Source organism: Anomalospiza imberbis, chromosome 16 (assembly GCF_031753505.1).
Source record: "Anomalospiza imberbis isolate Cuckoo-Finch-1a 21T00152 chromosome 16, ASM3175350v1, whole genome shotgun sequence".
NCBI lineage: Eukaryota > Metazoa > Chordata > Aves > Passeriformes > Viduidae > Anomalospiza > Anomalospiza imberbis.
In genome coordinates this window covers 11,127,075-11,154,462 of record NC_089696.1, presented here as the reverse complement: position 1 = coordinate 11,154,462, position 27,388 = coordinate 11,127,075, and the positions used below count along the sequence as shown (strand labels likewise).

At 41.2% G+C, this 27,388-nt stretch overlaps 1 protein-coding gene across 1 annotated transcript; it reads right to left on the bottom strand.

Annotated features, from left to right (window-relative positions):
* Positions 1–213: 213 nt before the first annotated feature.
* Positions 214–25,321, bottom strand: DNAAF5 (dynein axonemal assembly factor 5). The gene is made up of 13 exons (XM_068207019.1): positions 24,760–25,321; positions 23,973–24,157; positions 22,817–22,941; positions 22,263–22,378; positions 18,051–18,283; positions 15,407–15,619; positions 13,175–13,318; positions 9,129–9,297; positions 6,303–6,450; positions 3,892–4,042; positions 2,421–2,577; positions 1,075–1,266; positions 214–575 (listed from the first exon to the last, which is right to left on the bottom strand). Exons 1-13 carry the CDS (start codon positions 25,304–25,306, stop codon positions 436–438), a joined length of 2,520 nt encoding a protein of 839 aa, XP_068063120.1. The 5' UTR covers positions 25,307–25,321; the 3' UTR covers positions 214–435.
* Positions 25,322–27,388: the final 2,067 nt, after the last annotated feature.

Here is a 27,388-nt window from a genome sequence, read left to right as displayed (position 1 = left end):
TGCTTTTTTTCCCTAAAAATAAACTGGTTACCACACACCTGACCGTGAAGTGTGATTTTATCCAGTTTGAAATGCTTTTTGAAAGACTGAATCCTTGTTGTATATATTAGTTAACTCTGACATTAAATTATTACATTGTTAAATAATCTAAAAATTAAAGTCCTGAAAAAACATTCCTTCTTTAAACCTTGTATCTGAAAAACCAATGCAAGGTGAATTAAAACATTGTTTTATTGCTGGGAAATACAAAGAATTGTTCAAACAGCAAAGAACATAGAATTGTGCTAATTACACTTTCAAATGAGCCAACAGTGAATTTACAAAGAAAAACCAATCTATTTCCAGCTCAGCCTTTCTTATGCAAACAAAAATACAAAGATAATCCAAGTCATACAGATTTCGCATCAGTTTCCTAAGCAGAATCTCAGCAGTGATTCACAAAGCTGATTCCTTGGCTGACTGGATGTGATGTAGCAGCTGATTACAATAGACTGGTGTTTGATGCTTGTGTACAACCCCTTCAATTTCTCTCACCAGCAGATCTGGATATAAAATGCTTCCTTCCTTCAAAACTTCTGTAAGACAAAAATATGTTTTATAAATCAGTAGCTGCTTTGTGTTTCTCTACCCAAGTTCCCTCAAAGTACCTGAAGCAAACCAGGAAATTTTTCTATAAGTGATGCAGTGATGACAACACAATTCCTCTCTCCCCTATTTGCTGAGGTCTGTATTTTGACATTTATGTTCTTCAACACAGGCTGCTACACTAATAAATTCCAGAGAGCCCCTCCTGCAGGCTGGGATATGGTCACACCCTGCAGTGCTCCATATCCTGTTCACCATCTCTAAAGTCTCTGGAGGTTCAGCTGCCCTGCTACATCCCCCGGGGAGCACTGGGCAAAGCACTCATTCTGCACACAGGTAAAAGGTCAGAGCTCATCCACTGACACCCAAAGGAGGGCTCCAGCCTGGCAGGGTTATCCTCCACCTGTATGTGCTGCTTTCATGAACACTCAAAATGATGGTTTAAAAAACATTGGTAAAAATATACTGAAATATGACTGAAATTCTTACCTAGGACTGCTTTCTGGAGATTTTCATCTGGGTCATCAAGATGTACCAACAGCTCTTGGTACAGAAACTCAACATGACCTTCCATTGAGGATTTCACATCACTGGCCTTTAAGCACTTAAACCAATTAGCCAAGGTGTGAGCAGCTGCCAGCCGCACATCACACGAGGCATCATCCAGACGCTTTAACACCTCTGAAAAGGAGCAATAACCAAAATGCTCGGTGAACACAGGAGGTGGCTTGTGCATTTGAAAAAACAAATGTATTCTGTCAACATTCAAATTATTGTTGTATTTCTGATGTATTTTTGTCTTTTGAGCATAATAAATACATGTAGCACACTGCTCCTAAAAGCTCCTCGTTCATTGTTATTGGATGATGTTGTCCAAACATTAATAAAAGGCATATAGAGAAGTATTTAAATTAATTGAATATTATCTAGCACTCCTAGGATGTCCTAGGAACTATGGATGTCTATTTATGCATTACAGAACTACAGAGTTTAAGTATTTCTACTCGTTATAAAGCACAGAAATTCTGTTAATTAGATACTAATTAAGTTATTAAATAATAGGAATTAATTAAATTATTAAATATTACTCTTTTCAGTGAATTACTGCACTGCAGACTATGCGAATATGCAAGATGCAGAGACGAATATACTTTGAGAATTATCTGATCATGTATTTCTCCAAAATAAAAGTGTTCATAGTTTGATTTCTAGTGTGCCATATAAGAAAAAAAATATCAGTTGTTACGATGCTGTTAGGCAAAGCCAAATTTATTTGTCTGTATAAGAGCACAAAACCTGGCTCAAAGCATAGTCTGTATTTCTGATTCATAGTTTAGCACTTCATCCTAGAGGCATTACAGCTCCTAGCTCTAATTGGCAATACAAAACTCTAGATTAGAGTTTTCTTCTTTGGATTTTTTTTTTTTTTTAAAGATAAAAACCCAACCCACTACCTATTCAGGTCTATTTATGGCACACTGAAGTGGTTTGCTATTGGCTCTCAAAGACAGCACGGAGAACAATGTGATTTCCATTTATACCCTGTTCTGCTCTCACTATACTTAGCACATTATTTCACGTAGTCCAAACTCTGAAGCAGTGCAGATGAGCTGCTGGCATGCCCTGCACAAACCAAAGCATTGAGTGAAGTTCCACCTAGTGGTCTGATGGATAATGACGTTGAGAATACTGCTCGGTTCTGCCAAACCCTTAAAAGTCGCGCAAACTGTGGCACTTTGGGTAAAAAAGCAAATGTCAACATTGCAGTCTTGATTTAAACACACAAACAAACCAACAATGCCCTCACCCCAAGTCTATTAAACTTTCACACATACCTGTGTAAATGTTCTTAAATTTATCTGCATCAAACTGCCTCCCACAGACTTTTAGAAAAACATCAACAATACGACAAGCCATCAGTCGAGTAATTTTAGAGTCTTCATCCATGGAATCAATAATTTGGGGCATCAGCTCATCTTTCACTTTTAAGATCTACAGTTAATAGGAAAAGCATAGAAAAAATATGCTTAGTGTTACAGCACTTACCATTAGCTGTGCCAGATACTTGTCTGCTTAGTTAAAAAATTAGCTATAAACATCACCCTGAAAATCCCTGAAGTTACAGAGCTCTAATTTTGCCTCTACGTTAGCTTGGAAAATGAAAATCCACCAGTCAATCACCCATCTCATGAGCACTCAACATACAAGCAGATGAGTTTTATGTAACTCATATGTATGCTCAAGCTTGTAAAAGCTTTAAAACTTACTCGCCTTTAAGAAATAAACCCCAAACCGTCGAGGCTCGGAGCGAGGCGGAGCTGAGCGCTCCGCACAGGAACCAGCAGATGGCGCGCTGACCCCAGCGGGCAGCGCCGGGCTGCGATGGGCTGGCAGCCTCGGACTTTGACTTAATTCCGAGTATGTCACATCATCCGTTAATGCGAAAAAGGCATTAAAGCAGCGATTCAGAGAAAAATATTCAGCTAGAGCAGTAGCTTCTGATACCAACGTTTCTGTGCATGTGAACTCAACCAGTTATGTGTGTTTAAGCACTTTGTTCAATTAAAGTCTGTTACAAAGACACTAAAGACTGTGAACTGTTAATAACATTTAAATTAAATTTATGTTTTAAAAATGACCTTGTATTTAACGTATTTCCAGTGCATAATTTCCAAATGCTAATTCTGTTAGCAAAGAAGCTTCAAAAACACCCCCAGATTCAATTAATCCTTTATCAGGGATGGGTAACAACTCTTCAAGTGCTAGCACTCCAGTCTCTATACATATTCTTCATGTTCCTTTTCAAGTTCCTCCTGTCCTTTCTCAGAATCTTTAGATGTTATTTTTTTTTCCCCTAAATGGACCTGTGGGCTCCAAGGCAACCAGACAACTTGTCTTTGCCACGTGACAGCACAGCACAGTCCTGCTGGCTCCAGTGCTGCTGCTCATGTTCTGCCTCTGGGTCCAGTAATGTCAAGCACCCAGATTGTTGTGTTCACAGTGGTCAGTACCTTGGGCTACAAAACTGATGATCTGTTAGAAAAAAATGTCTACAAAATTTGATGCTACTCAGTTTTACACCTCAGCATTTTGCTGGCCTCAGATCTCTTACCAGAATGTCATCATCCCTCCACTAGTGATTGTTTCAGTCATTAGCATTCAATTATAATTAATGAATTTTATTATGAAGGCTATATGTCCTTCTGAAAATACTACTTACTCTAAGGATTTATTCTTTTTTTTACCCCTTGCATTTATTTTGTTTTCCTGTCTAAGATTTCAAAGGATGAGAAAGAGAGAATTTACCTCTTTTGGTGAAAGCATTTCACAGTGGATGAGAGCCCAAAGGCACAATACAGCTGTAGCACGGATGGCAGCTGCTGTTCTTCCAGCATGCCACTGCAGATTAGGAGCCAAGATGTCTTTTATCACAGTCTCAAGGTAGCTAGGGAACAGCCTGAAGCCAAAAATAAGAAAGCAAAATAAAGGTTCATGAGAAAGTGATAAAGAGACTGACAGGATGTAAAAGAGAATTTTCTATCATAGAAACATAGACAGAAAAGGGGAAAAAAAAAGACTCAGTAAAAAAATAAATAACATCTTCTGAGGCAATGTGATTGTTATGTATGTGATAAGCTTTCACAACTTAATTTTTCTAGATAATATTCAAACAAATACCTAACATTCATAGAAAGGAGAGGCTAGACTTTCTCCCACTTCAGGCAATGACCATGACTCAGTGTTATCTTGGTAAACTGCTTACCTTCTCTGTGTCTCACCTTCCCTGTCTGTGCAGTGGAGATAACACCCTGTGCAATGCTGTGAGGATTCTTTAATATCTGTGAGGCCCTTTGAGACTGGCCAGTGAAAAGTATTTACAATGTGAAAAGTATGAATGCTATTGATGACACTGATACAGCTGGGAGCCTACACAGAATATTTCAGCTCTCTTGGCTCAGAAACTTGTCTCTCCCAAAGATGAGAGGTCTGTAGGATTTTCTGATGGTGCCAGTCCCCATACTAGGGTTTTTTATTACAAACACATAAATCTGTGATGTTTTTGCTGATGCTTTTTCCTCCTCCTCCATTCAATGGGTTGTTATAATGCTAAAAGTTGCTGCGAGAGTCAGCAATTACAATAGGCAGGATTCCCTCACACTCATTTAGTTACAGCTCAAACAATCTCAAATTAAGAGGGAAAAATTACAGATCTTACAATTAATGAATTAATACTTTGCTGCATCAAAGAGACATTAGTGTCTGGCTGTGGCTGGTAACTGAGGCTCAGGTTCTCCACAGTGCCTGTGCCCTACAGAGCAGCTGGCAGTGTGCTCTGAACCTACCCTGACTGTCCCACTGAGTTCAGAGCTCTGCTCAAACTGCAGCCCCCTGAGAGCCAAACAGCACATCCCCACCCTGCTGCTTGCTACAGAGGGAACAAGATCTTGTTCACTTTTCTAAGAGTCCCACACTGCCAGGGTGAATGTGGCCCCTTCAGTGATGTGCCAAGACACAGGAGGAACATAACAGGTCCATGTTAACAACTAACAATTACCAGGGAATACTTTAAAAAGAATCCATGTTGCAGGTAGTCCCTGTTATCCAGGTATTACCTGACTAAAGCACAAGCAGTTGCACTCAGTTATGTGCTGACACATACCTGCAACATTATGGAAATAGATACACCAGGCTGCTGCTTCCCCTTGGCAAGGGAGCCCTTGGATTCTGAAGAAGTCAGAGATCCATCCACTGCTGCTTCTTGTCAGCAGATGGCACTTAAGTAATAACAAGAAATCTGACATCCCATTAGACACATATAAATCTGTAAAACCCTTTAGATGTGGTATTTTAAACACATTTTTGAGCACTAATAATTTTCTGTTAAAAAAAGTTTTTGGGAAAAAAAAAACAAAACTAATGATCATCACTCCAAATCTCCTTTCAGCTCCAAAGCTAAAAGCAGCTCTGTGCTGTCTGTGTTATCTGATCAGTAGCTGCTTCTGTTTTTAATAAAACCTTCTGTTAAACTGCAGTGAGAAAACGATCTGTCAAAACACAAAGGTAAATTCCATCAGCATTATGTTAACCATGGTGCTGTGCTATTTGGGAGAATGTTTGTTCTAGTGCCTTGAAACAGAATCAGTAAAGCAATATCTGGCAATTATCTGACTCAGTCATGTCAGACTCAAACACCATTAGGTGACCACACAACTGTGTTTAGCATAATAACCAAAAGCCTTCCTATCTAAACTCTGAGAACCTTTTCAAGGAGCTAAACAAATTACTGACAGCAGTGAATATGAGAGTGCAACTGCAACTGACTATTACTTCCCAATACTCTCATTACCATTACAATTTTATTTTTGCTGTTGCTGATGCAATTAATTTCTTCCTCTTCCCATTTTCAGATCTTTTTGTTGTGAATCTGTGTAACTTAATTCTAAAAGTCAGTCATTCCCAGGAAAGGAAGTACCCTGTCTGTGTTTGTATTTACAGAGTTGATACTTCATTCTCAACTGGATACGAGAGAACTCAAAATTTTGTTAAAAATTACAGAAAGAAAACCAGAAAGGCTGTAGAGGATGGTGGGAAAGTCTTTCTTCTTCCAGCCATGCTCACATGGAGATGGTTATAGGGGTTAAATAACTCCCAAGGTCATTACTTCTTAATGCCACTGGAGTTTTCAAATAGCTGTGTGAAATCAGACCTCCACATACCCCTGAGAATTGATGGTTTCACTTGCTTTCTGCAGCAACTGGGATAAAACAGTGAAAAGCTTTAACCGCATCTGGGGATCTCTGTTTGCCTGGAGACACGTCTTCAGAACCAGAATAAACTCATCCAGAGCTTCACCTATGACAGGACCTAGCAAACAAACACAAAAGGCTTTTTTTCAGAATACTAGTAGTTCTGTTTAGATGCTTCATATGTGAGTGCATTAAAATTCTAATACAAGAGGTGTTAGAATAGTCATTAGCCTTCCACTCTTGCATGGCACCTGCTGAGCTATCCATGTGACACCGTATTGGGTGGTGCACAAATCCCCAGGCTAACTCCCCACAGGCTCAGGTACCCCCAGTTTTGGCCAGGGCAGCCTGAAGATCAGTTCCCCACATCTCATTTAGTCAGCTTGGCATAGCTGTACCACATTTGGCCACAGAAGCTGTGGCTGCCCCATCCCTGGCAGTGTCCATCCAGGTTGGATGGAGCTCGGAGCAACCTGGGATGTGGAAGGTGCTCCTGCCCATGGCAGGGATTGAAACTTGATGGTCTTTAAGGCTCCTTCCAACCCAAGCATTCTATCATTTCATTACTCTGGAATGGTTCTATCCAGGACACCCCAGAGTTGCTGGGACTGTCAGTACCAGGGGGCATTTTGGCTGGAGGATTAATGCTCTCCCTTGTAACTGCAAGTCTGAGGTTATGCACAAAGCTTTGGTTTTCTTAAACTTAATGAAAAACTACACTGGATCTGGCATGACCCTCCCACCTCTGGACACAGAGCATTAACTACATTTTTTTCTTCTTTCTGGTTTTTCCACATGAAGCATTTGAGATGTTCAAGACTGCCAGAGGCATAGGAAAGGGCTTGTTTGAAAGGATCAGCTTCAAAACTTGGATAATACAATTACTGCAGCAGCATTCCTTCTCCCTGTTTAAATAATGCTTATTTTTATCGTATAAGACAATCCAAAATATGATGTATTTTAGAAGACACTTGAAATAAAAATATCTTCTAAATTAACTCTTTAGTTTGTTAATATTTTCACATCCTGTGATAAATTTAAACAATAAACAAACAAACAAAACTTTAAGCTGTTATCCCAACATTTTAAGAAGTTATTTTCCCACAACTGAGGGAAATTTGTGCCTTTCTCCTTGATAATGACTAACATCTGCCTGCTTTTAAAGAGGAAGAGTACATAAAGACTGCACCCATGCTTTACTCTGCAAGCTTCTTGTTGTAGAATTATCTTTCAGCTCTATTTTTGCAGTAAACTGCTTTCCTTCAGGACCTTCTTCAGCTTTGCATCCTTAAGATGCACATTCCATCCAACGCCACTAGCTCAGAAAACTCTTCCAGAGGAGACACAACACTGGTATTCATGATGACAAGAATATTCCTCACACATGGGATGGACAGATTGAAGTATTCAAGCTTCCAAAACAAGCTCAATAGCATTTAATAATATCTGGAAATTTAATGTTTAAAATAATAATGAAAAAACCCAAATTTCACTGTCTAGACTGAAGCAATACAGGGTGTTGAAGTGCAGTTTGCTAAATGTCTGTGCCAACAAACAGATCTTTATTTTCACAGCATTTATTCAAGATGCATTGTTTCATGTGAGTTCTGAGACATTCACAAGATACTACATCAAACTGATAACAGCAAATTCAACAGATGGAAAATAAACAAAATAAACTACATTGCTAATTTCAGCTTAAGCATACGCTCCTAAAAAACAGTAAAAACCTCAAAATATGAATTGAGTAAAGCTGATTAAATTGATTAAAAACAACATTATGTGTGGGAATGAAAAGAAAGAAAAAAAAATAGCTCTAGGAGCTGCTGTGTCAGACAGAAAACACAGACAATAGCATATTACCAGTGTTGGGTGCAAGCCAAAATGTTTGCCCAGACATTTGATGATTTATATAGCATTAAGGAAAACAGAGACAACTGTCTAGAAGTCCCTCAGTCATGGAAATGGGAGCACAAATATACAGAAAAGTTGGCCTCTCAAATCTTGTGCTGAAGTAACTTTTTGTTCTTTCCACAGATGAAAACCAAAAGAAGTACTTATGCTAGTTGCTGTACAAATCAACAAGTGGGTGCTTCACATAGGTTTGATGAGGGGTTTTTTTTGAGATTCAAAGATTAAATGCAGAAGATATATTCCTTTAAAATATACCTGTCCACATCTAACAATGTGCAGTAGCCACAGTGATACTTCATGAAGTGACTGTCCCCATCCCCATTACAACCAACAGAAAGGAAAAAACAAATAAACAGGACTTTTCATTTTAATAACCCTAAAATGGGTGTCTAGGTGGAAAGCACTGCCTGTCACCATGTCCCCTGCTGCAGATGCCAGCTGGGGAGCTGTGCCAGAGGAGTGCTCACTGTGCAGGACTGAAGGAGTGTGAGATGCACACCAGAGTGTGTCACTCACCTCTGCACAGCCACGTGCTGGACAGCAACAGTGAGGAACTGTTTGCTAGAGAGAGGTGGTATCCTCTGAAAGACGAGTGAATAGATGGAATAAAAAGACGGATTTTTGGACACAAGCTACATCAATTTGTCTCCCCTTAATCCTCACCTTTTTCATTCACCTGAAAGTGCATTTTCCATAAGTGCTTTTAGCATTCTCCCTGCAGCCACAGACTCTTTGGGAATATGAGCTGCTTCAACATTTCTTTTGCTTTCCATCATGTTCTTGTGAAGGTTCTGAATATCACACTGTTCGTTACAAAACACAAGCTGTCTGCAGGCTGTGGAGATCCTGACTGGATTGTTTTTAGAATTAAATAAGTCGTACCTGAATGGGTTGCGATGACCTCGAACTGCAACACTTCTGGGGAATAGCAGGTCCACCCTTCACATGACACTGCAGCCCACTCCAGCAGCTGGATTATGTGCTGCTTGTAGAGACAATGAAAACTTTCCAATTGCTGCAGTGCAGCTAATGAAGACATTGTTTTCTCCACCTGTTAGAACAGAGACAGGATACTTAACTGAAACCATTAAAAAAAAACCCAAACAATTAAAACTCATTCTGTAAGAAAAGAAGGGAAGTTTTTCATAGTTTCTATTAAACCATCAAGGCTGATATTTAATGTCTCTCTCTACTACATCCATTGACTTTTATTTGAAGTGAAACATTTGTCCTGATTTCAAAATGAAATCATCAGGAACACAGCAACCTAACAGCAAAATGAGAGAATCTTTAATCCACATGCAGACCTATCCAAAAACTAACCACATCATAAAAAAGGCTCTTAGTGCTTTTAAAGATGTAGTGATTTTTCTCCTTAATTTAAGAATGCTTTAAAACATAAACACAGGGGGAATTTCTCAAATTCCCAAGCCATGGGAGCTTCCAGAAACTATTGCTGTTGCAGGTAAGAGAAGACATTGCATTTCCCCTCTTCTCCCCCCAGTTTTAATTATGAATGATGCTCTCTCTTTGTAGTAGCTGGGCAGGCTCATTTTGAAATTCTCCACTTCTGTTGCTTAGAAGTACCAAAACCCACTGTTATATCAGAAATATCTTCTTCATGTTTAGAGTTAAGACTATCCTATGAGACATGCAAATAAAACATGTACAAATGAAACATGTAACAAGAACTACTAAATGAATTCCAGACATCAGCATGCTTGGCAAGGATGCCTATAGATCTTCCTAATCACTTGCAGCAGATGTGTTTCAAAGCAAATGAAAATTTGCTTTTACAGTTCCTGAAGGCTCCTACCAGAAGTATAAAACTTCTCCAAGGAAGAGATTAAAAGCATGCTGGAAGCAGGATCTGTAGCCTTGGTGATTTCAGTAGACTGTGAATCAAGAATGGGGAGCAAGGCACTGTTGGGAACCTCACTAAGGAATAACATGTGCTGCCAGCAGGGCCAGCTCCAGCAGGGAAAGATGGAGTGCAGTGCCGGGAGTGACATCATTTGACTCCAAGTGCTGCAGCAGAACTACAAATTGTACTCATATCTTTAATATTTTTAAGCTGAACTCAACCACACAAGTTAGCTCAAACATGTCTAGGACCTTTAGACTCTTCCAGACTAATCACTCGCCAGACAAAGATGTTTTTATGGAAGTACCAGATGTGGAGAAAATAAATGAGAATTCTAAGAAAAAAATAAATAAATCAGGATTTGCTAAGGACAAAGGTTACTCTTAAAGCAGGTTTTCCTGCCTCAAGCACAATAGATTTCTCCTTTATGGAAGCATTCTACCAGACAGCCAAAACAGCTCAGATAAATGAATATTTTACATATAAGTTACTTGTAAATTAATTGTAACATTAAACAGAATGTGTCAGGACAGAAACTATTCCTCATTTTTAATCCCACCATAACACATAACACACAAGATTGTTTTCCATTGAACAAGAGATACAAAAGAATACATTGTTCACGCATGATGTGAAGTAAATTCTGTGGTTTCAAGAATGCAATTAAAACAAAAAAGCAGGAATAAATTAAATGTTCTAGCATACTGATGCATATTTTCTCATTAAGGAGTGTGTCACAGTTAAATAAAAATAATGGTGATTCTCTTTCCTCTATTTGAAAGCTAACAAGTTTAACGACACAACATTTTCCCGCTAATAATCAGTGTGCTGAAAGAAGAGCCAGGATAGCACAGGGCACTGGTAATGAAACAAAACTTTATTTTTAGGTCACCAGTTAAACCCCTGACAAGCTCAAATCATGCCTAACAGACTCCACCAACTGATACAGCTTCAGTCTCTTTGGGGCTGTGGCCCACCCTGCTCCTGTGCCTCTGTTGTGCTCAGCTGGTGGTCTTGGTCCATTTCCTCAGCCCCAAGCAACCACAAACACAACGGACACAAAGCCAAAAATCAGGCCAGACCTGAGTGCTCACCTCTCGGTTACAGCTGTGGTCTCCACTATCTCAGTGGCCTTCTGTCCCCTTACAATAAAGCCTGAATTAAAGTTTTATAATGCAAATTTTTGAATAATTTATGATTATACTCAAGTTTTTTTGAGTCTGAATACATATTTCTTTTCTGGACAAAAAATTCATACTCATACAGCAGCTGTGATACTTTTGTTCTACATGTTCCTAAACTATTCTAACAAGGACTTCTTGCCTTCTCCAAGCTGTGCAGCTCACTTTGAAGTTTTGGAATAATCAGCAACTGGAGAAAAAAATAAAATTCAAGCCATATTTGTCTTTTTGACAATTTTGAAATACTGCAATTATGTAATCTCACTGTCAGATTTTTTATGTGTCTAGCTGAAAGAAAGGCTAATGAGAAAAAGGATTCTCATCCACAGTACTGTCAACTTAAAAAATCATCTGGAACTGCAGGAACATCTTAAACCTTTAATAATCTCAGGAGATTAAGTTTTCCATTTATGAAAATCAGGATTTATCTCCATGAAACTGCTTTCTTCATAGGAGTATGAAGTTGTAAGGTTTTAAATGGACATTGCTGACTTTATAGACCACTGCAGGGATAAACAGGCAAGATACAACAAAACATTCCAATTCCATCTGTCTAAGGCTTACCAGACCATTTTTTTGTCTTAAAAAACCCCCAAGCAAACAAACAAAACCTCCAAACCCCCCCAAATCCCACTCCCATAAGACAGATCATCATCCCACCTCTCTTTGACCTGCAAAGTCTTTTCAATACTTGTTTCAAGCTTTGTTCCACTTTACTTCTTTCTGAAGAGCTTTCTGAGTGAACGCCTCCTCGGAGGCAGCCTGACAGCTCTGGGGCCATAAATACTGATCCTACACAGGCCTTTGGAATACCATGCCTGGGAGCAAGAGGAAAGGAAGTGGAATAGCCACTGCACTTAAGGTGTGTGTTTGAAAAAAGACAACTGGAATAGGTCATAATTGTACTGCATGAGGATGGCTTGCTGATTTATATGATATTTAGCTTGGGGAAGAAAGAGGAAGAGAAAAATAAGGGGGTGAGATAATGCTGAGCCAAAAAAGCTCATCTATTATCTGGGCATGTACAGCTGTCCTTGATTTTAAAGCATTCCAGTGACATTTAAACTTTTGTTTCTTGTGGGGAGGTAAAAAGGTCAACTACTGTAAAATCAGTCTGATATTTGGCTAAAGATGAAAAAATCACTATGAAACCATCACATTTTTAAGACCAGTAGTACTCTTGACCTCTAAGTGAATTGTTCTTTAACAGTCAGAAAATAAATGTCAGTTTTTTCCTGCATATAACCAAACATTCACAGTGACTTATATCCACTAAAAGGTAAACATCAACAGTTCAACCAGCACCACCAGCAATGCCCAAGGCTTTGCAGAATCCAGTACAAACATAAAATCCTGGACACTTCTTGTTCTGAAACTTATACCTAACTGTGGACAGGTGGTTAACACCCACCCAAAAAAAGGGCTCTACTATGGCCATGGCTGCTCCCATCCAGCTCCAAGATTCCCATGCTCCATTAATGCACCTCAAGCAATCTATTCTGAAACTTAACCTAAACACACTTACAGAAAAAGAAAATTATAGTTGTAACTGCAGCTACAGACCCATACTCGATGCTTTTGACCACAATATAAAACCGAATTCCAGGGCCTTTTCTGGAAAAATAATGTATTTTAACTCTATGAGCTTTTAATCAAAGTTATGAAGAAACATAATTCTCCAGGCTCTGCTGTCCCAAATTGTAAATCCAACTCCAGACTTAATTCTGGTACTAACCATGTACAGTCTGTACTGTCAGAGAAGCACAGTCTCAGACTAGCCATAAATACTCCCCACAAATAATTATGGCTCTGTTTCCACAAAGTGTCTTATCAATATGAAAAGACAAAAACACAACAGAATACTAAACCAGCTCATAGTTTACCTTTTCTTTAAGGTCCTGAGAAGATGGTACTGCCATTATGGTCACCAAAACTTTCATTAGCTGTGAGCTAATTTCTTTGCAGTCTTCCTGGCACACTTCAATCAATGCTTGTACACAATAAAGCAGCTGCTCCATATAAAAGACCTATTTTTAAAAGCACACATTTATTATGTTTTCTTAGCAAATATAAGGTTTTCTTTAAAGAAGAGATATGGGAAATGACAGTAATTAAATCTGAGTGCTGTATAATCCCTTACATTGGTAACATATTGGTAATTTCATGTTCTTCTAATTACCTATATTCTACTTTTTACAGAATATAATATAATCTTCCTCCCACACTGTTTGTTTGTGTTTACCTTGTCCTGTTAACAAAATAAATGACCCTGCTCTTAATCATACAATGGTTCCACTGGTGAATGGTGAATAAAAACATCAAAGCATTTTGGAGTGCTTGCTGATAGTACTTTCTCTTTCTCAAGTGCAATTTGTTAATTAATAATGTATTTGTTACAACTCTTTGAAATATTATTCCATGTTTGACTGTCTTGGATGAACAATGACAGCTAAATACATAAACCGAAAAAACCCTGAGCCTTTGCTTTTATCTCAGCCAATTTATCTCATTTGATGCCATATAGCTCATGTTATCTTGATCCTACTGATACCAGTTCAAGTCAATACTGTTGTCAGTTAGTTTGCCATGATTTCTATGATAAAGTGCATCAGATATCTATGAACCTGTCAGGGAACACAAGGGTCCATTGTTACAAATTTACTCCTAAAAAATAAATTGAGTCTAGGAATAAGTTAGCCGTAAGTGTTATTAATCTCATGGACATGGTCAATCCTTAGCTAAACAGTGTCTGTGCAGCATTCGCTGGCTAAAATAGAGAGAGATTGTTTTCCAAGACTAAAGGCTGGAACAATTCTGCCAAACTTTCAGCTGCACATGGATCTGACTCCTGGAGCCAATGCCAAGTGGAAGTGGTAAGCCTAAACCTCATAACAATTTTGCAGCTATACCTCAGGGAATTGTTATTTGAACAATCAGGTTATAGTGCTTCCACTTAGATGAGCTCCTAATCATCACAGGCTTCATGGAGATTAAGGTTAATTCCTGCATCACTGGTACATATTCCATTAGGGAAGAAACCTAATGAGGGAAGAACTTGAAATGTATTTTTTACATTGGCTCAAAAAGACAATTAGGCCTGATTCAGTCTGCACACATGAATAACTGTTTTAAGGGAAGGCTACATCTGACATGAAGTCAGAGTTTCTCAAGGCACAGCACTGGCCCTTTTTTGGTCATCTTAAGAGCAGAGGTCTAACAAACTTCTGGTGGAATGAAAGCCAGGGTTTCATTTGTGGGGAAAACTACAGGGATTCCTCTTGTGCATCATGGGAAGGAAAAAAAATCCTGCAGGTTAAAAAATATCCATTCTGTGTTTAAGAGAATCTCTTATCTCCTTATATAGCAATCAATGAACATTCTTCAAATGCTAAAATAAAAATGGTCTTTGGGCTTAGCTATTACCTAAGGATGCACTTGTAAGTAAACTTCTAATTGATAAAGGTCTTCCTTCTAGACTTTCACTTAAAGAGAAGTAACCAAGACCAAAAGTTTGCAAAACATGCTCTGAAATATACACATAAAGTGCTGGTACCTGCCTTTTAAAACAGAAAATAAGAATGCAAACAAAAATCAGATAACATTAAGAGGGAATCTTGGGAAACCTGACATGCCAATTACAATAGACTATAAAAAATTTTCAGTCATTTTTACTGATGAGGACTGAAATGCATGATCTTGTTTGGATTGTGAACACAAGGAATTTCAAACCCTGGGTTAAACTCTGCCTCAGGACCAGCCAGGGTAGTCCTTTGTTAGTACAGTATTTACTAAACAGCTGCTTCTCTGCCTGCCTTGCCTCTTCATTTTCTTACCACTATATGAAGTCTTTGAGAGCAGTCCTCAAACCTGAACCTACATCTGCTGAGAGAACGGACTGTTGGTAAGTTTTTGAAGAAGCAGATTGCCCAGGAGACCACAACACAGCCCAGGAAGAATGGGGAAGCTCCTGCTTTGACTCACAGACACATGTCCACAACTATTTCCTGGGACAGGTGCGCAAGGGAGGGATAGGAATGGGAGCATTTAGGGAGAATAAATGAAAAAGTAGTTTGGTCAAAGCCTGTATCCTAAGTGTGTTTTGCAGCTTTCCTTACCTCTTCAGATCGCTGACAGACTGCAGCCTGTGACAGTGTGCTGCCAAGCTGGGCCACATGAGGCTGTAAGATTTCTTTTGGGCTACCTCGAATCACTGCAGCCAGAACCATCACACAGGAGGCTTTGGGTGTCTGCTCAAAGGCTGGGGTGATTAATTTCAAAGACACCTTAGGGCTGACAAACGTTCCAATCAATTCTGCGGCTTTCACACTCTGAAAAAAGAACAGGAATAACCTGAGGATTTTCCTGAAACTCAAAGACCACTCAACATATAATGGCCTTTTTCTTTTTATGATTCCAGCTGCTATTTAAAATGCTTCAGCAGTTGCCTTGTAGGCCTTTTCCAGTTGCTCAGTAATGATTATATGCATGAAGAAATTTTCTTGACATGTTCAGTAAGCACATAATAAGGCATTGCAAGCAGCCTTGCCCACACCAGACAAACTTCCATGAGAAAGCAGTGCAAAGAAACAAAGTGTACAACTTCACTGTAATAAAGTTTCCAATTTAGAGTAACCAGATGTTACACATTTAGTGGTTTAACACTTTGTCCCTCAAATACTGTTCTGAGGCTTGCCCTTAATGCATCACCCTGTTTATTACAAGCTGCAACAATAAAAATGGAAGGAGGAATTTTTTGTTACTGTACTATACCTTGAAACTGACATTACAGATCTGGTTAAGTGTGGAAGCAATGCCATGGGGGAACTGCCCACTGCTTTCCATCTTACTTCTTTAACTGAAAGGCTTAAATTACTGTGTATTCCCCATGACAGTGACACCCTTTGATCCCATTCCTGCCTTGCAGATGTATCAGGATGCTGTATTCCACATGAAAAACCTCCACACCAGGGCTTACTGCCTGACTGATGCCCAATGTTTACAATCATGTGCATGAATACAGAAACAATTACTGCAGCACTACCTGTGCAACAGGAATACTTCTTCCAGTCCCACAGATGTAATGGTTGGCTCATTTCCCCAAAGTTGAAAGCTTGTCTCCCTTTCTCTACCATTTATAGTCTAGTGATTTAGCTATGACTTTTTTTTTTTGCACCTAATTAATACTTGAATCGTACTAGTATTTTTTGTCTCAACAGAACCACATAGTAGTGAGTTCTACAGTTTAAATCTGCACCATATAGAGCTGTTTCTTTTCACAAAGATAGGACTCAAAGGACTTGTAACATCCTCTGTGTAGATGTGAACTCCATTCTCCTCCATATTTGCTACAGAGAAAGAAAAAGACTCTTAATGCTCTGAAAACTGGACAATACATTTAAAGAGTTCAAAAATATGATTTCATACATTTGTACAGATCAACTTACTTTAATAGGGGAAAAATTGAAAGGGTCTCATTTGGTATTACTAGACTGGAGAAAGACATGGACATTTTCCAAGTTGGTGGCTGCTCCGAAATGGGTTCCTACTGTGACAAACTAGAGGAGTTTATCACAGTACCCTGGGAAACTGCATCACTAAGAGATAAAAGGCATCCCAAAGCAAAAGTTGCTGAATCTAATGTTTGGCACAAGGAAAAGTACAATTAAATACTGATATAATCTCCTAACTGGGAATAAATCTCTTGGAAGCACCTGTGAGAAGATTAGTGGTGGAATTCCAAGAAAGAGACAAGTATAAATAATAAAAAATAAATAAATAATGAAATAAATAAATAATAAAAGGCAAGGGACAGCTAATGTACTTCTTGAACACATACTTTTGAATTTAGATTTATAGCAATAAGCAATTGACAGGACAGCAGAGCTACATAGCTTTACTGTCTTAATTATTTATGTTTTCTCATAGCCCAGCTGAGAGCAGAAACCTAAAGAAGAGCCTGATTTAGGGTTGGACCATCTACATCCAGTAAGCAGAACACATTCTTCCAATTTCCCAAAGCAATAAAATTTGTAACTTTAGAGTAAGTTATGTAGATATATTTTTGTTATACATATGTTCTCTTCCTTGTGTAGAAACAGGAACAGAAGATTTTATCTTAAAATTGTAAAAGCATTTGTACCACCTGTCTTTCTTTTGCTAAATTTATCTCATGTCTTCAACTGCATCTGCTTTACTGGTTTGTTGATCAAAGTGTTGAAAGAATCAAGTGTTAGTAAAAATCAAACTAATTATTCCCCACAACCCCCCCACCCCACATTTTCCAAGCATTAAGTCAAGGATTCAAACACTGAATATGGGTATCACATGGAATAAACATACCTCAATATATGGTTGGATTATGGAGCAGCGGGAGGTAAGTGAAATTAACTTGAAAGGGCATGACCTGCACATTTTTTTTACATTGAATTTGTTGCCCCAAGGCTTTTACACTTTAATCCACTGCTTATAATTTTCAGAGAGATTATTGTCAATGCTTCATGGGGTTGGCATACAAACTAAACAGTATTTAAATAACTTTACTATTGGTTTTCATAACAGTAATAGAGGAATACATTTATTTTAACAGATTAGTGAAATATAATGTGCACATGTTTTAAACATCCATATAAAACTGAGCCTGATCCTTCACTCATGGGCAATTTCCAGTGACCTAAGGTAAAGTCAACCTGCAGAAGACAGACTGAAGACTATAAAATCTTTATTCAGTGTACAACAGCTACTTTAACAGATCAAACTTACATTTTTAACCACTTCACTTTCTTCATCTGAGCATGCTTGGTACAAAGTTCTCAGCAGCAACTCCATGTGTTGGGTGATGTGATCCTCTGCATGCAGCAATAATGTGTACAGGAGCTGGGATGCTTTGATTCTTGTGTTTCCAAGCCAGTCTGTGATATCATGACAGAGACCTGGGAGAATTTTGGAGAGGTTTCTTGACACAAGTTCTCGACATCCCAGTCCTGGTCGAGTCTCTAGAAAAAACAAAAACAACCCAAAAAGAAATATCAATGGAAAAGCCCATGCATAAAAACCTCAGAAAGGTTTAAAAGCTGTAAGGTAAGAACTCTAGGTGTCTGCTTCAGCACGGAACAAAATACTCCAAATGCTGCTGAGGAATTTACCTGTGCAAGTTGCATTTCCTTGCAATATATATTGCAGAATTAAATACTGGAGAATTAAATATCGAAGAATTAAAACTCCACACAGCTCTTTGAATATTTATGTATTTATGATTGGATGGTGATTTAGATTTCATGTTTAAAATGTTTACAGAAGGAGAAGAGAAAGAGAATTGAAATTAATGCGTGTCTTTACCCACTTTGGAAAACACAGCTTAATAATTCCCTTTTAATTTTGATAGCAACACAAATCGCATGAAAAATAAACTGAAACACACACAGATAAAGAGAAGAAAGATTTTTGCATGCAAATGCTGAGCTCAATATAATTTGGAGGAGGAAAGAAGGTAGAAGGCACAAACAGTACAGAAGACATGAGCTGCAGTAAAACAGACAGTGCCAATTGTGCCCTCTAAAGGAAAAGGTTAAAAGTGGATCTGGCAAATTGAAGGCAGAAAGGGCACAGAACTATGGCTTGTACAGATGCTGTGTAATAGATCAGGCCAACAAATTGACAGTGTTTGAAAAAATCACAGCTATTATATAATCTCCTTTCTAAGGCTCTTCCAGGAGAAGCAGCTCACTGATGTGCCTCTTCAGTGTTTCAAAAACGGAATAATACATTTAAAATGATGATATGGGAGTTGGGAGGGATATATTTTTTTTTTTTTAAGACTGAATTTAATTTGTAATGACTTTGTGGAAAGTGAGTTTTTGTGGTTATCTTTTGATTTCAAACAGAACCCAAAAGGGTAACAAATATATATTCCCTGCCTCAACAAAGGATGCCGATTTTTGGATAACTAACAAACTTACCTTTCCCAACAAATGCCGACTGTACTGTCTTGGTAATCATTAAATTTACTTGTTAGTTAATTTATAAATCACTGAGATTCAGAAGAGCAACTTGACCGATATCACAAACATCTAACAAACATCCTGTTCTGTACTTTACAGATAAAGCTGTGACAGCCCTTTCCAAAAAACAGCAATAAACTTTTTTAGAGATTTTTTCTGCAGTCTGTTTTCTTTTCTTAACACTGTATATGTTTATACAAACAAAATCTGAAAAGTTGTTCTTTGAGAAGCACAATTTCATAATTGCCACTCACAATGTTCACATGCTGTTTTAAGAAAGAGACATCATTCATTATGAGGTGTCAAAATACACTGAATGTGTGAGTACATTTTTTTATTTCTGATACAGAGTTCTGTAAATGCTCAGGAAGAAAATGACTGAGCTGTCTCGGGATATTTTCCTGCACTGACTTGTGTAACTACAAATGCTAAAAGGAAAACTGACTAAAGTAAATGGTCTGAGGATACAAAAGGCTTAGAAATACCTCTGAAATACCTAACTAGGGAAAAAAATAAAATTCAAGCATCAGGACATTGCTGATTTTGTCAACGAAGGAAACATTCTGGATTATGAAAGCTGACAATGAGTAGCAAAAGGTCAAATAAAGAAATCAACTTGAGACAGCAAATACAGACTGGCATCCCATTGGACCTGAGGCAGAATTTTGTTTGAAGAATTTGGACCATTCTTTATCAGCAATTCCTTCATTTCAGATGTTCAAATGCAGGCATTTATCCCTGTAGCTACTGCTGTCAAAGACTTCCCTGCTATAAACTGTCTGCACCTGTATCCTGAGGCAATGAGTGCTGGGGCTCAGTGCAAGCTGAGCAGTGCCTGGATGACACCAGGTCTCCCTCGGGTCCCCTCTGACCTGCAGGATCTGTCACTGGGAGATCAAAGCAGGGCTCCTGTGGCAGGTCCATTAGTCTGACAGCTGGACAAAGCTACTTAAGTAAAATGTACTACAGAGTCACTGCTGGAAAAAAAAATATTCCACTACACTAAAGTCACAAGAAATGGCAACAAAGTAATAAAATACCCCAAGAGAAACCCTCCTCCCAAAAAACCAAACCACTCAAATGGTGATGCAGAGCAAACAGAAAGGACACACATAATAACAATCATCCATACACAGACTCTGGTAGGACACCACATAAGGTACGTTAGTGTCTCTGATAAAGTTTTATATCTGTAAGATTAAGCAGCCAATCATCCTTTTCTCTGATTTTTCTTCTATTTGTCACATCAAGCCTGACTATTAATAAGACATACAACTTGGAAGTAAAGATAAACAGGAAGAAATGATACCTAAAAGTCACCATTAACTTGGGACTCAAGTCCAAAATTATCAGGCCATTTCTTTAAAATATTCTTTAGTACGTGCACATATATATAAATACACACATATATGTCACATTCAAGCCTTAACTGCATCATTCTACCAAGAAAAATACATGAAAATTCAATTCAATGTGGGGCTGGAATGTTGCCCAAATTCATGAGGCATCTTTATTGTGCTAAGGAGATTATTTAGGAGATCACATATCATTTAATTGTGAAGTAATTGGTAGATGTCACTTTCTAAAAAGCCCCAAAACAGCTTACACACAAAAACCACAACACACACCTAGACAAAACTAACCAAGGTAACCCCATCAGCTGTACAAATGGTAATCACTGTTCCAAGACAATGAAATTGAATCTTTTATGACCTTCACTATATCATGGCCATTGCAAAGTAAGTGACTGGAGCTTAGACACTCAACTTCATCAGTTTGTGTCTGTTAAAAGAGTCTCTGACTGCCAGGAGAAGAAATATGCTTCTGCCATGACTAGTGGAAGTAAAAGCGTTCTTTAGCATTTCCAAACCCCTAAGGTAAAATCATATCTAAAATAAGGAGGAAAGAAAAAAGATTGGGAAGGATGACAGATCAACTTGCCTGCCTTCAAAGCTAAACAGTTCTGTCAAACCAGTCACCATTATGAAGCACTTCCCCTTTCATTCAAGCATTACTGAGTAAAACAACTTTAAAGAAAAAAAAAAAAAAAAAAGAAGTGTAATTTCAAAGAAGAAAGAACTCCGGAACCCACTGTCATGGAAAGGATTTTGCTGCTGGGTATTCTGTGATGTGATTGTCATGTAGGCACAAGTCAAGCATGAACCTGTTCTTTCACACCAAAGGAGTTTTTGTCCAGTTAAATATGAGTATAGAGATCAATAAATGAGCCAGTTAAACTCTCTCTTCCCCAACTCCCATATGCATATTTTTAAACATTAACTTTGTGAACCCAGGACAGGAAACAAGCTTCAAGCTACTGCAAACAACATGTTTGAAAACTACTTATAAATCATATGGTACTAAAAAGTAAACTACCCATTCTGCATATCTTGGGGCTTTTGTGTATAATAAAGGAAATTACTCTGTTCCCACATTCTTCATGTACACTGGCAGATTTTAGGGAGCATCCCAGTGTCTCACAGAGAAGTCTGAAATAATTTCATTGCAAATTTTTCTTCAGCACCAATTATGTGGATCATTAATGCTGTGACCTGCTCTCATTATTCAAGGACTTAGGTCATGGGTTCTTTTCTCCTGCCTTTCTTTCCAGTCATTTCTGTGCCCAATGTGCACCTGGCTGCTGGTTGATGTAGAACTTACTGCTGTTTCTGCACCACTGCTTGACCTTTTTTTCAGCATAGGCAGCCTCATTTACTTTCTCCAAAATGAATTTTTGGATTAACAAAAAAAAAAAAAAACCAAAAAAAGAAGAATAAGGTTACTGAACAACCACTTTTTAAAATTTAAATTTAATAATTTAAATAATTTTATATATATTTTATATGTGCTACCTCTCTACATTAATATTACATATTGTAATGAATATTACACATCCTGCTCTGCTGTCAGTACTGCACTGCAGCTCTTGGAGATTATTCACAAAGCAAAAAACCACTTTCAGTGCAACATTTACCTCCTTTGGGATAATGACATGGTGAAACACTAAAGTCCATCTTATCCTTCAAATCTTCTTCATTCTCTTTCTCCCATTGCAAGCCTATCTTTTCCCAGTAGGTCCAAGCCAGTTTCCTAGATATAAAATAAGAGTTTTATACCACCATGCCCCCAGATAAAAACACTTTAAAATGAGACTTCTGGAAAAGCTGACTACTTGAGTTCAGCTGGAAGGATGGGAAGCATTCCTGCCACTTAACCTAGGCACATTAAGTTGAGAGTTTATATTTCTTTTGTACTCAGTGACAGAGGCCTCTTCTCCCAAGGGATAAATCTGTCTCTGTCCACCCCTGTCTTTGTCTCTCTCACATTTAATTGAATGTAGCATGAAAGGAGAGTATAACAAAAGTTACTGAAGGTAATGCTAACATTTTCAGTCTAAGAAAAAACAAACTAACTAACAAGCAGAAGCGGAGGTTTTGTCCTCCAAGCAAGACATCTGTGAACTTAGGAACACTTCTTTGACAGACACCTATTTAAGGGAGGGAAAAAAAGACTAAATGTTCCTCTTACCCATTTTCAGGAATTTCATCAGTAAAGCTGCCAAGTAACAGAGGGATCAATTTGTGAAAATATGAGTATCTGTCTCGTAGGTGCAACAACCATTCTCCAATGACAGCTGTTACAGCGTGCCGTACCTACAGGGAGACAAAATAACTATTCTAAAGGTGTCAGGAAAATAACAGAAAAATAATAAAACCAATATTTGCTTTCTGTATATAACACATGGTGAAGCACATCAATGCACTCAGAAGAAATTACAGGAACCCAGCATTTCCTCACTTGCAGGAAGCATCTTAAGGAACACACAAGGAATCACATTCTCATCTTTCACTCTGGCTTAGTCAGTCTTAGACTGCTGCACAAAAACACAGCTCTGAGAGGAAGACAAGACACAGATCTAACACAGAAAACTAAATTCTCATGGTTAATTCCTGCCTGAGAATTTAAGAAATTTCTCTGGAATTTGTAGCTTTCCAAGCACATCTCCTGAAGAAAAATTTCTCTGTTCACTATAAAGGAAAGATTAATTTTAAAATTACTTCAGTTGCATCTTATAAAGGGATCCATACCATGTTTGTTAAGCATCTGAAAAGGCCAGAGAATGAAGGCCCAGAGAGATGTGACAGAGAATTTATGACAAAATTGAAGGCACCCATTAGAACAAAATCCTCTGAACCCTGCTGAACTAGACAGCAGTCACCAGCATTGGTTTGGGATAGATTACAACTGATACAGGCTGGGTGGGACATTGTCCTGGTTTCAGCTGGGACAGAGTTCATCTTAGCAGCTGGTATGGTGCTATCTTTTGGATTTAGTGTGAGAACAATGCTGATAACACACCGATGTTTACTTGTTGCTAAGCAGAGTTTACCATAAGCCAAGGGCTTCTGGGTGTCTCAAGCTCTGCTAGTGAGGAGCTGCACAAACAGCTGAGGGAGCAATGCCAGGACAGGTGACACGAGCTGGGAGTGAGCAAGGGGCTGTGCGGTCCTTAATTCCCATCTGGGATTAAAGCATGACAGACATATTTACAGATCTCAGCTGAATGCAGGACAGCTGAAAACGGGGAAAAGCAGGGAGAGAAACACCAAGAAACCCACGCCATGGGGATGGGTTTTAAACAGATTTAAAATAAATGGCAAGAAAAGAAGGAAGTAAAGCACACCTTGGGAATCTCATCAAATAACCTCTGGGCCAGATGAGACAGGACATCATCCACAGACTTTCCATTCCCAAACTGTATCACTGCTCCAGTAGCCTGAATCACATCAACACGAACTCTGTAGTGTTGGTGGGAAATTGTCTGCATTAGGGGTTTTATCAGAGACTCTGACTGCATATGGAAGTGCTCTGTTAGGGCAGAAAGACAGAAACATCAACCATGAGAGTTCCCATCGTGGGCACGATCCCTGTCCATGGTAGAGGGCTGTAACTACATGATCTTTAAGGTCCCTTCAAACCCAAACCACTCTCTGATTCTATGGATATATCCACGACACCCAACAGTTGTTGGGGCCAGCAGTACAAGATGATTTTGGATGGACTAATGCATTTGGGGAGGTGGGGGGGTTAACTATGTTCCGCAATCCTATTTCTTTCTCTACGTGGGTGACAGATCTGGAGCAACATGACTTCTGTGCCACTATGAACAGCAGCCTGACTAATGTTGCTGTGTTAAAGGAGCACGCAGCTTCAACTTTATACAGTATCGGAGCGGAACGCTGCCCACAAACCCTCCCCTAGCCCCTCCTCCTGCTACTACCCACAAGTAACAGCTCAGCCTGCACTCCCGGCATGGCTCTTGTCCAACAGACCCCCCGAAGCCTGCAGAGCACACCTGTGAAGGAGTGTGCGACCTCTCATCTCTCTCCTGCAGCATCCTCGTTCCCTCCCAGCGTCCCTTCCTCGGCCCCCAGCACATCATCCCAGCGCTGCCCGTCCCTCAGCCCCACCTGGCACGGCCCTGGCGCAGGCCACGGCACACCTGCAGCTCTCCCGCCTGACCTCGGCATAGTGGTCGAGGAGGGTGGCCTGGAGGACGCGGGCGATGTCGCCGAGGTAGGGGGCCGTGGAGGCGCCGCAGCGCTGCAGCAGGAGGCTCAGCAGCTGCACCAGGCCGAGCCGCAGCTCCTCGCTGGGCTCCGCGCCCTGCGGCGGGCAGAGCCGCTGGGCCAGGGCCGGCAGGAGCACGGGCAGCGCCTCGCAGGGCCGCTCGCCGTGGCTGAGCCCGTGGCGGAGCAGCTGCAGGGCGAGCTCCCGGCACCGCTCCGCCGCGTCCCCCGCCAGGCAGCGCGACAGCGGCCGCAGCAGCCGCGCCGCGAACACCTCCTGCAGCACCGCGCCCGGCAGCGGCCGGCCCTGCAGCTGGGCGCGGATGTCCTCCAGCGCCCGCAGCCGCGCCGCCCGGCCGCAGTCGGGCTGCTGGAGCAGGCTCAGGGGCCGGGCCAGCGCCTGCGACAGCTCGGCCGCCGCCTCGGCCGCCGCCTCGGCCGCCGCCATGTTCCCGGCACCGGGGCGGCCGCGTCGCCAGGGACGCGCGGGGCGTTTGCGACGGCGGGAGCGCGCTTTACGGCCGTGCCCGGCAGTGCGAGGGGGACGGCGCGGAGAGAGGGACAGGGACAGGAACAGGGATAGGGAACAGGGATAGGGACAGGGACAGGGATAGGGACACGGGGAAAGGGACAGGGACAGCGACACGGGGAAAGGGACAGGGACAGGGACAGGGACAGGGACAGGGACAGGGACAGGGACAGGGATAGGGATAGGGACGGGGACAGGGACAGGGACAGCGACACGGGGAAAGGGACAGGGACAGGGATAGGGATAGGGACAGGGACAGGAACAGGGATAGGGACACGGGGAAAGGGACAGGGACAGCGACACGGGGAAAGGGACAGGGACAGGGACACGGGGAAAGGGACAGGGACAGGGACAGGGACACGGGGAAAGGGACAGGGACAGGGATAGGGACACGGGGAAAGGGACAGGGATAGAGACAGAGGCAGGGACAGGGACACGGGGAAAGGGACAGAGATAGAGACAGGGATAGAGACAGGGACAGGGGGAAAGGGACGGGGACAGGGATGGGGACAAAGGGACAGGGACAGAGATAGAGACAGGGACAGGGACACGGGGAAAGGGACAGGGACAGGGGGAAAGGGACTGAGACAGGGATAGAGACAAGGATAGAGACAGGGACAGGAAGAAAGGGACAGGGATAGAGACAGGGATAGAGACAGGGACAGGGATAGGGACAGGGGGAAAGGGACAGGGATAGGGACAGGGACAGAGACAGGGACAGGGGGAAAGGGACGGGGACAGGGATAGGGACAAAGGGACAGGGACAGAGATAGAGACAGGGACACGGGGAAAGGGACAGGGACAGGGGGAAAGGGACAGAGACAGGGATAGAGACAGGGGGAAAGGGACAGGGATAGAGACAGGGATAGAGACAGGGACAGGGGGAAAGTGACAGGGACAGGGATAGAGACAGGGACAGGTACACGGGGACAGGGATAGAGACAGGGACAGGGATAGAGAGCGGGACAGGGACGAGGACAGAGAGGGGGACAGGGACAGAGCGGGATGGAGGCACAGAGACGGTGACAGGAATAGAGCCAGGGGAAACCAAACAGAATGGGGGACAGGGACAGAGTGAGGGGACAGGGCTAGAACAGGGGACAGGGAGAGAGCGAGGGGAGCGGGACAGGGCAGGGTGACAGCGCTGCGGGCGCGGCCCGGGCCCTCGGCAGACCCGGGGGGGGCAGGCGGGTCCGGGACCGGGCCGGTACCGGCAGGAGGGAGCCGCTGCCGGGGCCCGCGGGCAACGAGAGGCGCCAGCCCGGGAGAAAGCCGCGGGTGGTGCGAGGGCTGAGGGGAACGGGAAGGGGACAGCGCCGGGGGCTCCGTGCCCGGCCATTTTCACATGTGCCACTTCCCCCGCTGTTTCTTTGGAGGGATCAAAGCACGCGCAGGAAGGTGTCAGTTTCTGTAACAGCGCTGTCTACATTTTAGTGTTTATTTGTATTAGCTAATGTATATATACATTGTGTTTATGTTGTACTTCTGGGTACTTTACACAACCACATGTTTTGTGTTCTCCTCTGGTGACTGCAAGGAACAGACATCAAAAAGATTCTCACGGTCCTTTTCTTGAGTGATCACACCGAATCTAAAGTGCAATAAACCACAGAACTAATTCAAATTATTTTGAAATAACCCTGTGTTTACCAGCAGAGTTTATTCTCTTGTTGCCCTTCTCCTAGCTTGACTGTGATCTTTTGGAGTCCTGTTTCACCCTTTATTCTATGGGAACCATGAATGTGAATTCCTGACAACAGAAGGAATACAAGCGTGCATTGAGGTATTTCTGACAGCAAGTGCTGGCCCATGGCTGAATGCCAGCTGTGACCACACTCCTCATGGCCTTGCACAGAGGTGCTGCTGGCTGGGATGGCTTTGCTCTAAATACCCCGGGCAGAGCTGGTGAGCTGTCCTTCCCAGCCCTTCCCAGCTCTTCCCGAGCTGTGGCGGCTCAGCAGAGCTGCCAGCTCCCGTGCCACAGGCAGCGCTGTGGCCGCC

What these genes read in the sequence shown, in the direction of transcription:
- DNAAF5 (XM_068207019.1), bottom strand. Translation starts at nt 25,306, where the DNA reads ATGGCGGCGGCCGAGGCGGCGGCCGAGGCGGCGGCCGAGCTGTCGCAG. An exon ending in CTGCGCCAGGGCCGTGCCAG is followed by an intron (nt 24,158 to 24,759) that starts GTGGGGCTGAGG and finishes CTGCCCTAACAG; the next exon opens with AGCACTTCCATATGCAGTCA. An exon ending in AAAGTGAAGTGGTTAAAAAT is followed by an intron (nt 15,620 to 18,050) that starts GTAAGTTTGATC and finishes TTCTTTTTTCAG; the next exon opens with AGTGTGAAAGCCGCAGAATT.